This window comes from Pelophylax lessonae (genome assembly GCF_965119305.1).
Source record: "Pelophylax lessonae genome assembly, chromosome: 6".
NCBI lineage: Eukaryota > Metazoa > Chordata > Amphibia > Anura > Ranidae > Pelophylax > Pelophylax lessonae.
Window position 1 is genome coordinate 202452650 of NC_138773.1, and position 13401 is coordinate 202466050.

Sequence of the window (13401 nt, forward strand, 5' to 3'; positions counted from 1 at the left end):
CTTCATCGGGTGACCCCACAGAAAGCCGCTTTCCATGGGGCCCCTGATGAATGCCTTCACATTCTGGAAATGCTACAAACTTTGTGCTCTGCGAAAATACACTACAATTTTTCTTTCCTAATAACTAATTATAAACAGTTTTTCATGTCGGTGTCCACCTTGTCCACGTTAAATGACAGTCAGGGGGTATGCACAGCCTCATTCATTCTTCTTGAAAGCAGAGTCTTTGTAAAGGAGGGTAAAGCAGGTACTACATCAAATTCTACATCTCCATCATCCTTCCATTGCTGCATTGTGTAGATTGGCCTAGTCTGGTGCATTTATAAAGCTGCAGCAGAAATGAAGTCATAAGAAATACCAGAAAAGTCCTTTTATCCCACTAAAAATGTGTGTTACTATGGAATCCCTGTATACACGAGATTTTCTGGTCTGTCCTCCCAAGTTCATGTATGTACAAACAAGTCTTTTTTGCTTCTTGCATATCAGTTGAAAAAAAAAAATCAGATAGGAAGCAGAAAGAATGTGCATGAGAAAGCATTAGAAATGTATTAGCCTGGGGCAGCAGTTAGAGATCCACAGATCAAGAGATAATAGAGAGAGTTTAAAGCGGAACTAAACCCCCTTAATCTTTACAGTCAAGGAAACTGCCATCTTCGCTTCAGTTTGATCTGCAATTGCATTTATGACCCCAGCCATTCAGTAGTTTGACAGTTCAGTTGAGAGCACAAGCAACTGTGACAGTTAGTCACGGCATGCCTTAACTGTAACTGTTTTGGTAAACCGCTAAATTGATGGGTTTAGTTCCGCTTCAACTGCTTCCCAAAGCAGGTACAGTTAAAACATGACTTGAATGATAACTCTCACATTTGCTTGTGCGCTCAACTGAACTGTCAAGCCATCAACTGTATGGTGGCATAACTAATCATGTGTTCATAGCAACTGTAGAGGCTAAGATGGAAGACTCCTTGTCTGTAAAAGAGACGAGCATTAGGCTTGGCTTTAATGTTGACAAAGAAGGAGCAGGAGCACTTATAGGGTAACTTTAAAATAATATAGCACATACAATTACGACACAAGTCATATTTTGATTAAATTTTATTAAAAATTACCTTTTCTTTTTGTAATTTTCTGTAAAATGCTATGCAATATGGCTACCTGGAGGTGTTCTGTACACAGAATTTGTACTTACCACACCCCAGAAACATCAATTCCTGCTTGTGTGATTGGCTCCCTGATTTTCCCTGAAGTCTAAACCAACATACAAGTCATTACAGGCATTCCCAGCAACAAATATGTCATTTTTGGTGAGATACCCCTAATAGGATATCACGTCTAAAGGGATGCAGGCCCAGCTGATTTCCTCATTAGGTGGCAGCTGCAGCAGCTGATTGATAATTAAGAAACCGCTCCATTAGATTCACTGTGCAAATGGACACAGACAAACACACAGTGATTTCTTCAGAATAACATAAGGTAGGAATCTGCCACAATCCTTGTACAATATACATAGATCACCCAGAGGGGAATGTTTTTTTGCTTTTAAACAAAAGTGGAGTTACTCTTTAAGCATCTGATTTTTCTGCATTCACAGCACATGTCTTAAAATGTTTTCACTCTTCTAGGTGTATTTAGAATGGTGCAGCAATGGGGACACTATACGTACGGTTTCTAGACATTATCTTTATTAACCACCGTCAGTGCTTCAATTAACTTGCTTCAACTTCCAAATGTAGTTTACTGTACCATCATTCAAAACTGTCACGTGCAGTTCATACTGTGCTGGGCTGCATCTAGGGACTAGATTTACTGGAGGGCTGACTGTAGTAAACAGGATAATGAAGTAGACTTGAATGTTAAACACCAGCTGTCAGCTGCTTATAAGGCTCTACCATTTATGTGGAAATTAGGTCTTCCTTTGTGCTAAAGAGGTTTTTAATATGTTACGTATAGAGTGCAGTACATCTTTCTAAAAGATTTTTACTTTTTAATTTTGTTAATTAAAATAACACTTCGTAGATTTCTCTATCTAGTCAGTCCATCATTATTCACTCGTATCCATTACATAGAGAAACACTTGCAGGTCTTATACATCCCCCCCCCCCCAAGATTAAACACAACTTTCACGCAGAAGTCACACATTTTTCCAACTGAAGCCAACAAAAAGTGTGATAGCTGCATGAATCTTGTTAACTACAGTTATAAGCAGACCCTTTACAGCGGTATTAAACCCGAAAATAAAAAAAAAGGTAATATATTGCAGCTTACCAATCCTTAGATGTGCTGTTTGCATTAGTTTTCTTTTTAGGATTTTTTTGCCTTTATTTCACCTAGTTTTTTTTTTGTGGTGCAAAAACCTTAATGAAAAAACCCAGTAAGTGAACACACACAAGTGCACTTAGGAAACATAGAATGTGTCGGCAGATAAGAACCATTTGGCCCATCTAGTCTGCCCAATATATCTGAATCCTATGAATAGTCCCTGGCCCTATCTTATATGAAGGATAGCCTTATGCCTATCCCATGCATGCTTAAACTCCTTCACTGTATTTGCAGCTACCACTTCTGCAGGAAGGTTATTCCATGCATCCACTACTCTCTCAGTAAAGTAATACTTCCTCATATTACTTTTAAACCTTTGCCCCTCTAATTTAAAACTGTGTCCTCTTGTGGTAGTTTTTCTTCTTTTAAATATGCTCTCCTCCTTTACCGAGTTGATTCCTTTTATGTATTTAAAAGTTTCTATCATATCCCCTCTGTCTCTTCTTTCTTCCAAGCTATACATGTTAAGGTCCTTTAACCTTTCCTGGTAAGTTTTTTCCTGCAATCCATGTACTAGTTTAGTAGCTCTTCTCTGAACTCTCTCAAGAGTATTTATATCCTTCTGGAGATATGGCCTCCAGTATTGCGCACAATACTCCAAGTGAGGTCTCACCAGTGTTCTGTACAGCGGCATAAGCACTTCTCTCTTTCTACTGCTTATACCTCTCCCTATACATCCAAGCATTCTGCTGGCATTTCGTGCTGCTCTATTACATTGTCTTCCCACCTTTAAGTCTTCTGAAATAATTACTCCTAAATCCCTTTCCTCAGATACTGAGGTCAGGACTGTGTCAAATATTCTATATTCTGCCCTTGGGTTTTTACGCCCCAGGTGCATTATCTTGCACTTATCCACATTAAATTTCAGTTGCCAGAGTTCTGACCATTCTTCTAGTTTTCCTAAATCCTTTTCCATTTGGCGTTTCCCTCCAGGAACATCAACCCTGTTACATATCTTTGGGTCATCAGCAAAAAGACAAACCTTACCATCGAGGCCTTTTGCAATATCACTTATGAAGATATTAAACAAAATTGGTCCCAGTACAGATCCCTGAGGTACCCCACTGGTAACATGACCTTGTTCTGAATGTTCTCCATTGACTACAACCCTCTGTTGTCTGTCACTCAGCCACTGCCTAATCCACTCAACAATATGGGAGTCCATGCTCAATGACTGCAGTTTATTGATAAGTCTTCTATGTGGGACAGTGTCAAAAGCCTTACTAAAATCTAGATATGCAATGTCTACTGCACCTCCACCGTCTATTATTTTAGTCACCCAGTCAAAAAAATCCATAAGATTTGTTTGACATGATCTCCCTGAAGTAAACCCATGTTGTTTTTCATCTTGCAATCCATGGGATTTAAGATGTTCCACAATCCTATCCTTTAATAGGGTTTCCATTAATTTGCCTACTATTGATGTCAGACTCACTGGTCTATAGTTGCTCGATTCCTCCCTACTACCTTTCTTGTGAATGGGCATGACATTTGCCAATTTCCAATCTTCCGGGACGACTCCTGTTACTAATGATTGGTTAAATAAATCTGTTAATGGTTTTGCCAGCTCACCACTAAGCTCTTTTAATAATTTTGGGTGTATCTCATCAGGACCCTGTGACTTATTTGTCTTCACTTTAGACAGCAATCTTAGAACGTCTTCCTCTGTAAAGACACATGCATCAAACGATTCATTAGTCATCCTTTCAAGTGGAGGTCCTTCTCCTTCTTTTTCTTCTGTAAAAACTGAACAGAAGTATTCATTAAGTCAGTCGGCTAGCCCTTTATTCTCTTCTACATACCTTCCGTCCTTTGTTTTTAATTTAGTTATTCCTTGTTTTAATTTCCTTTTTTCATTTATATATTTGAAGAATGTCTTATCCCCCTTTTTCATAGACTGAGCTAGTTTTTCTTCTGCCTGCGCTTTAGAAGTTCTTATAACTTGCTTGGCCTCTTTCTGCCTAATCTTGTAGATTTCCTTATCTTCATTGCTCTGGATTTTTTTATAATTACAAAATGCTAGCTTTTTATTTTTAATGATTTGGGCCACTTCTGCTGAGTACCACAGTGGTTTCTTCCTTTTTTTGCTTTTACTAACAAGTCTAATGCAATTTTCTGTTGCCTTCAATAATGCACCTTTTAAGTAGTCCCATTTCTCCCGGACTCCATGTAATCCGTTCCAGTCTGATAAGGACTCATTTATGACTAATTTTATTTTTGAAAAGTCTGTTTTTCTAAAATCTAAAACTTTTGTTTTTGTGTGGTGTGACTCTTTCACAGTTCTTATATTAAACCACACTGACTGGTGATCACTAGATCCCAAGGTTTCCCCTACAATGACATCATATACCGAATCCCCATTTGTGAATACCAAATCCAAAATGGCCACCCTCCGGGTTGGCTCCTTTGTCCACCCCCTGATCCCCCCGGGGCACAAGGCTCCTGACAAGGACAAAGGGTTCAAATGGTCCACCTAGCCAGAAGTCCTGGTGGACCCTGTTCTTCTGGGCCAGTCAAAGCTGTTTCCGAATACTTGAAAAAAAATTGTAACTGAAAATTACAAAAGTGCGCTATTACTAAACACTAAAACAATAAACATTGTCCATATGTGAAAAATCCAAAAAACAATGCAGAAAACAATGTGGAGTCTATTCCATCTGAAGGGGAGTGTTCCCAAGGTGATACATGTAAAACGGACCAACTTGATTGGGGATAGGTGAATTAACCTCTTACCAAAACAATAATCCAGTAAAACGTGACTTGGTGCAAAAACTGAAAACTTAAGGTGACACCCAGTGATGTGAATGGACTCTTACCACAATGGAGAGAGAATGGAGCATATGCTGTGGTACCAGGGAGTCCAGTCAAACGGCCACACTTGATAAAATATCCAGAGGGATGGATGGATGGATGGACGGAGCTTCCCGGTATCTTCTTATGGGTCTGGAGGCTTCCACAGGTAGAATTGCCAGCAGGAGGGCCACAATAAAGAAGAGGAAGGGACTGAACCTCAAAGGATGTTTGTAAGTGTTTTTACAATTTTTTATTCAATAAACTGTGGGTAACGTACTATCAGTCCCTTCCTCTTCTTTATTGTGGCCCTCCTGCTGGCAATTCTACCTGTGGAAGCCTCCAGACCCATAAAAAGATACCGGGAAGCTCCGTCCATCCATCCATCCCTCTGGATATTTTATCAAGTGTGGCCGTTTGACTGGACTCCCTGGTACCACAGCATATGTTCCATTCTCTCTCCATTGTGGTAAGAGTCCATTCACATCACTGGGTGTCACCTTAAGTTTTCAGTTTTTGCACCAAGTCACGTTTTACTGGATTATTGTTTTGGTAAGAGGTTAATTCACCTATCACCAATCAAGTTGGTCCGTTTTACATGTATCACCTTGGGAACACTCCCCTTCAGATGGAATAGACTTCTCATTGTTTTCTGCATTGTTTTTTGGATTTTTTCACATATGGACAATGTTTATTGTTTTATTGTTTAGTAATAGCGCACTTTTGTAATTTTCAGTTCAATTTTTTTTCACACATTCACTTCATCACAGTGCTGCTTTTACACTTTCATATTGGTTCGCGCACCTTTTTTCATTATCATTTCAAGATCCCGAATACTTGGTCTAGAGGCTCTCCCAAAGAGAGACCCCCATGGACAGAGGAGGAAGGACCCTAAGGACCACACATCCTCCCCCTAGACTTGAGGGCAACCCCGAGGACTCACACCCTCCATCCTAGTGAGAAGAAAACACACAAAAAAGTGAAAGGTGACAAAACATGGGAGATCAAATAAATAAATAAGTGGCTGTGCATGGTGCACTGGCCGGGCCCTGAGGCCTTTATTTCACCCAGTGATCCAGCCATTAATACACTTCCTGCCTTAGGGTGTCTGCATTCTGTATGTAGTAGTGAAGCAGACACCTTTGGACAGCAGCACTGTCAGTTCGGGGAGAGGATAGTGTTAGACTAGAAGATTTAGATGGCCTTGATTAACAAATTGAAGCGGAGCGCCAGCTAAACCTAGGTTCACACTGTGCTGGTTTTCTCACGAGCAAAGCAGCTCATTGAGTGAAGCAGTTACAATTTTTTTCCTTTTGGGATAAAGATTTTACATATATGGATAAAAGATGATTATTATAGTCATCCCTGCCATTGTTAGTTGTTTTAACCCTCGAACTGCTACTTTTTGTGGACAGCTAGGTGGGTTAAAGTAATTTGAAAAATAACAGACTTACTTGCAGGGTCACCAGGTGAAAAAAAAAAAAAAGAGTGAATAGTCTAAAAAAAATAGAAATAATGCAGCCACTACATCTAAATATTTGTAAGCTTGCAATACATATATTTTTTTGTTTTTGGGTTTAATATCCCTATAATATCGCTTTATTATTTATGAAGATTTTAACCACCTCAATACTGGGCACTTAAACCCCCTTCCTTCCCAGACCAATTTTCAGCTTTTAGCGCTGTTGCATTTTGAATGACAATTGCGCGGTCATGCAACACTGTACCTAAACCAAATTTATGTCATTTTTCCCCCACAAATAGAGCTTTCTTTTGGTGGTATTTGATCACCGCCAGGTTTTTTCTTTTTTGGTGCACAAATAAAAAAAGACCGAAAAGTTTGAAAAAAAAAAAAAGTTTTTTTGTTTAGGTTATAAAATTTTGTAAATAGATACGTTTTTTCCTGCACTGATGAGCACTGATGACGCCGCACTGACAGGCACTGATGAGGAGACACTGATGGGGTGGCACTGATATGCAGCACTGATGGGCACTGATATGCAGCACTGATGGGCACTGATATGTGGCACTGATAGATAGCACTGATATGCAGCATTGGTGGGCACTGATAGGCAGCGCTGATGGGCACTGATAGGCAGCGCTGATGGGGACTGATCAGCGGCACTGATGGGCACTGATAGGCTGCACTGATGGGCACTGATAGGTAGCACTGATCGGCACTGATGGGGGCACTGATGGGCACTGATAGGCAGCACTGGTGGGCAATAATGGGCACTGGTGGGCGGCACTGATAGATGGCAATAACGGGCACTGGTGGGCAACACTGATAGATGGCATTGGTGGGCAGCACTGATAGGGGGGCACCACTGGCAGGCTCTCTGAGCCCTTTTTGCCATCCCTGGTGGCCATGGTGGGCATCCCTGGTGTCATGGGTGGGCATCCCTGGTGTCATGGGTGGGCATCCCTGGTGGCTCTAGTGGCACCCCCTCCCCCCAGGGCTGCACTGGTAATCAATCATCTGATTACCAGCACAGACCCCCCCTGTGATCAGTGAGTAATTAGAAATACTCACTGATCATCCCGGCTGCAGAATAAATCCTCTCCTCTTCTCCTCACTGACAGGATCTGTCAGGAGGAGAAGAGATCGAAGCCGTTACAACGGCTGTATTGAAATTACATGACGGCTGTGATTGGACACAGCCATCATATGATCAGGAGGGCCAATCACAGGGCCCTCCTGCCGAGTCTTGTTGCTCTGTGTCCTAGGGACACAGGCACATCGAGATCGTGCCGATGCGCGTGCCCGCGGCGGCGCGATCTCTCTCCTTCTGAAGGACGTTCCGGAACGTCCGAACAGAAGGACGAGACTCCCACCCGGCCGTATATGTACAATGGCCCGGGTGGGAGGTGGTTAAATAAACCACATAACATCAGAAAATATACTGATCTGACTAAAAGAAATATACTGTACTATTATTTTGGGGATTCCGAATATCTCTGATGTTCTTTAAAAACATTAACTTGTATCAAATGCAAATGGAAAATAGAGGATCAGAAACTAGGGTTAGGTTTAAAACTACTGTTGAATCTAACCATTATTGAATTACGAACATATTATAACTGTCCAGAAAACACTACTGGGAAGACAGTACAGAAAAACAAATGAATAAAATAAAATTATAATTTTTTTTTTATTTTTACGGTTTTTATGACGACACTTACCAAGTAATGCAGCCACAATTCCAACCAATCCTGTTCCTGCTCCCAGTTCTATCACAGAGCGACCTTGCAGGTTAATGCCGCCAGCTTCTAAGTACATGCAAAGAACAACTGCCTGTGGTAAAAAATTAGTTTAAATATAAATTGTAGGCCTTTGTGTTTTTATATGACATACAGTTATCCTTTAAATTACATATTGTTACATAGATAATCTGTGTGAAAAAGACTCAAGTTCGATCAACACAGACAAAACACACACACATACACTTCTATACGCACATTTGATCCAGAGGAAGGCAACCCCCCTCAAAGCATGATCCAATTTCCTCCAGCAGGGAAAAAAATCCTTCCTGGTCCCCTAACAGGAAAATGGATTTTCTATGGATCCACTTTACCGATAAAATATATTAGTAGTATCCAGTGATATTTTGTACATTTAGGAAATAATTCAGGCCTTTTTTAAAACAATGGCCAGAACCAGCTCTTGAGGGAGTCTATTCCACATTTTCAAAGCTCTTACTGTGAAGAAGCCCTTCTATATTTGGAGATAAAATCTCTTTTCCTCCAGATGTAAAGAGTGCCCCTTTGTCCTCTGTGATGAACTTAAGGTGAATAACTCTACACTGAGTTCACTATATGGACCCCTTATGTATTTATACATGTTGATTATATCCCCCCTTAATCTCCTCTTCTCAAGAGAGAATAAATTCAGTGCCTCTAAAAACTTTCCTCATAGCTGAGCTCCTCCATGCCTCTTATCAGTTTGGTTGCCCTTCTCTGTACTTTCTCCAGTTCCCCGATATCCTTTTTAAGAACTGATGCCCAAAACTGAACTGCATATTCCAGATTAGGTCTTACTAATGATTTGTAGAGGGGTAAAATAATATCCCTCGCTCTGCAGTCCATACCTCTTTTAATACAAGAAAGGATTTTGCTCACTTTGGAAATCGCTGGTTGGCATTGCATGTTGTTATTAAGCTTATGATCCAGAATACCCAGATCTTTCCCCACCATTGATTCCCCAAGTTGTGCTTCCTTAGCATAGGTTGGTGTCATCTGCAAAGACTTTTCCTCCCTTCAGCACCCCAACTAACCCCCCCCAAATTTATAATCTCCTTTCCAAGCACTCCTGTGATCTACATGGTGAGGCCTAGCTGCCACTGAAAACTCTAGCCAGTCCCTTGGCTTTTTATTTTCTACATGCTATAAATTCCTAAGTAGAGGCCATCTTTTATTTACTCCAATAATAGACAGGCTCTCCATAGGGTTAGGGATTTTGTGGCACATACATAGAAGAAGCTCGGTATCTGTCAAAGAATTTGCAGGAGCAGTAGCTGTGCAGGTCCCCAGGGGCCCAAAGTCTTCCTTAAGAATGGTAACACAAAAGGCTATTACCTTATAGCCAGAAAAATAGGATTTTCATACTCACTGTAAAATCCTTTTCTCTGAGTTCATGGACAGACACAGCTCCATATTCTTCACCATAGGGTTATACTGCCCTCTACAAGAGTAGGACTACGCAGACAACACAAAATGGGATGTCAAATTTATACCTTTTAAAGGGTATAGCCCTCACGCCACTGGATGGGATAGGCCTAAACATTTTTGACTGATATTTGTATATACTTAATGGAAATTGCAGCAGCTGAAGAGTGAATAGGTAAATGGATAAATTGGCCTCTAACAGAGTGGCCAGCCTCAGTGCTTGCCTTAATAGTTGTGTTAAAGTGTAATGGTGCTGGTGGCTGAGCCTGACATGTAGAGGTAGCCTTGTGGGATCCGGTAAAACAGGAACACGGACGGGTCACACTGATGGTAGACACAGGCTAGCCCGAGGTGCGGAGTCTAAGTGACAGCAGGTCTTCACCAGAGCCTCTGATGGGGAGGATGGATTTTGCTGCATGCTGAACACCAGGTCGCGGTCCTCAGGGTTGCCCCACCAGGAGGTGAGCAAGTCCAGAACCGGAAGCAGATAAGCCGACAAGGATAAGGCAGGAGAGTGGTCACAGGAACGAGCCAAGGTCAGGGTGAGCAGCAAGCAGATGAACTAGTGGACAAGCCAGGAGGTCAATCAGGAAGTCAACAGGAAACAGCAGGTTCAGGATCAGAAGTACAGGTAAAGCTGCAGACAAGACAGCAAAGACAAAGTGCTGCTGAGGTGTTTAAATAAGGCAGCCTGTAGCCAATTACTGAAATTAGTCTGCACTAGGTTAACCCTTCACATAATGGCAGGTAGTGCGGCTGAGGAGGAGTCTCACTTACCTGTTCCTTAGGCGCGGTAGATTTAAAATTGGTGCTGTCCGGCGCCAACACGTCACAGCGCATGCGCTGCCGCCACTCGGGAAAGCTTGTATACGTTCGGCTATTCCAAGGAATAGCCGAACATGTACGGCCGTTTCCGAGCGGCAGCGGCGCGAATGCGCGGTGACATGTTGACGCCGGGCGGCGCCATTTTTGAATCTAAGGCGCCTCAGGAGCACGTCGGGCCGGCCGGGGACATTTAAGTATAAGCCGAGGGGGGCGTTTTCAGCACAAAAAAATGTGCTGATAAGTTGAATCAGGAACTGGCCTTGAGCACCATGAAAAGTGACGTCACTACGAGCGTTCCAGCTTACGCGTTTCCTCAGCACGGCTGATGTCTTCAGAGATCTCAAACGTCTGAAGAGGTCAGTCGCGCTGACGAAACGCGTACGGTGGAACGCACGTAGTGATGTCACGAGGGGGCCAAGTAGAACGCAGGCCGGAAGGCAACGCTGTACCGCGATCCACTCCAGCATACTTGCAATCTGTGGCGGTCACCATTTACTATTCGAGCGGGACTTTTTAATGGTTTATAGTGCCATTTCTGGCAATTGAGCTTTATGATACATGGATTTTAATTGCCTATTTACCCTGGATGGGAAATAAAATCTAACCATTTTGGAAATATTACACTATCTGGAGTCCGCTTTGTTTCCTTTATATGACCCACATTGGTGATCAGTAGATCTTGGAAGCCTGCAGGTTTATCCTGGGAAACCGAATCGGATCCATTAAAGTGACATCCAGTGGGAGAGACCACACAAGCGCTATATGGTCGTGCTGCTATATGGCAATGAGGACCCACCTTATCTGGTGAGTGACCCAACCATTTTTCACGAGTGGAGCACGTTTCACAGATGGAAGTCAGCTCATTCGCAAGCTGAAGGGGAAGAGCACCTTCTCAGCACTTTGCACTTTAGCAATATAGATATTTTTCAGCATTTACTGGACACTATTTTGTTTACAAAGACTATTTGTATATTTACCTCACATGCACTAAGCACTTTTATTTATTTTATTGTACTATTACACTTGATTATTTGCTTTACAGTACTATTAGTCCTTTTTACTTTTATCAGTAAGCACATATATTTATTTGCAGTACTGCACATGAACTTGAAGGTTTTGCACTTATGCTTATTAACATTGTTCACGAACGCACTGGCAGCACTATATTCTTTGAGTAAAATACTGAGGCACATGCACTGATTGCAAAATTTTACCTTTAACACAACTATTAGGGCAAGCGCTGAGGCTGGCCTCTCTTTTAGAGGCCAATTTATCCAGGCAACACAAAAGCTTTGTTTCACCCTGTGGGCCGTCCTCAGCTGGCATAACCCTCCTCTCTGCTTAGAGATACTCATTTTTGTAACAAGCAGTAACAGAAGCATAAAAACTCCTTAGAGGGGTGGGTTCTGTGTCGATCAATGAACTCAGAGAAAAGGATTTTACGGTGAGTACAAAAATCCTATTTTCTCTTTCGTTCATTGACAGACACAGCTCCATATTCTTCAACATAGGGACGTCCCAAAGCAATGCCGAATGTGAGGGGTGGGAATAACAAACCCAAGACTAAACACAAGCCAATCCAGGTAATAGTAGCTCAACTAGAACAACAGGAGCCCAGCCTGAAATACATCCTTAAGAGGGAAAAACAGACCCTCTAAATCGCAGCCAGCAAAAGGTTTGCAGCCAAAGGGGGGAACCGCAGATGCCAAAACATCAATGTTGTAAACTTTGAAAAAGTACGCACCAACGACCAAGTGGCCGCCATGCACACCTGCACCACTGACGCCTGATGACAAAAGGCCCAAGAAGCACTAAGTGCCCCGAGTGTGCCCGAGAATGTGCCATCACAGGGAAAGGGGGAAACCCGATCCGTAAGCGAATAAGCCTGGTTCAACTGTGTGTCTGATCTATCTGGAAAAGGTAGCAGAGGAAGCAGGAATCCCCTTCCACGCCATACGAAATCACAAAGAGTGAGTCTGACCCCCGAAGGGACTCAGTGGCTGCCAAATAGCTCCAACATCATCCAGAGTATAAAAGGCAAATATCCTGGAATGAGCTGGCCTGAGACACAAGGACAGAAGCACAATGTCCTTATTGAAATGGAAATCAGAGACAACCCTTGGGAGGAAAGACGGCCGTGGTTGCAGGACCACCTTATCCCAGTAAACCACCAGATAGAGAGAACGACAAGACAAAACCGCCAACTCCAACACCCTGTGAGCAGAAGTGATAGCCACCAAAAAAGCCACCTTTTATGACAGCGTAAGGAAAGGGATCTACTGTATGTTTTCAAAGGGAGATTTTGAAGAACCGACAGAACCAGGTTCAAATCCCATAGTGACAGAGGAAAACTTACATGCGGAGTAAAATGATGAACCCCCTAAAGATATGTACATCCCAATGAATGGGAAGCCAAAGGTCTTTGAAAAAAGACTGCCAAGGCAGACACTAGGCCTTTCATGGTGCTCAAGGCCAGTTCCTGATTCAACCCTGTTGAAGAAAGACCAGAATCTGAGCCACCGAAAAGGAACGAGGATGGACTCCACAAACTGCACACCAGAAAACGCACGCCTTCCACATCTGATGATAAAGCTTTCGAGATGTAGATTTTTATCGCCTTCAACATGGTTGGAATCACTGAGCCAGACAAGCCCCAGTCCTGGTTCTCAACAGCCAGGCCATCAAAGCCAGTGACTGTAAAACAGGATGGAAGATCGGCCCTTGAGACAACAGATCGTCTGAGAGGAAGCCTCTAGGGGACATTGGCAACCAGTCGCACTAGGTCGGCCAGTCCAGAGCCAC

The 13401-nt window shown here is 42.5% G+C and overlaps 1 protein-coding gene across 1 annotated transcript in view; it reads right to left on the reverse strand.

The window, feature by feature from the left end:
- Positions 1–13401, reverse strand: part of METTL21A (methyltransferase 21A, HSPA lysine) — a 67316-nt gene that overhangs the window by 10261 nt on the left and 43654 nt on the right. The window contains exon 3 of the mRNA XM_082260578.1: positions 8293–8404. Within this exon, the coding sequence (XP_082116704.1) occupies positions 8293–8404 (112 nt within the window). The remainder of the gene's footprint in view (positions 1–8292; positions 8405–13401) is intronic.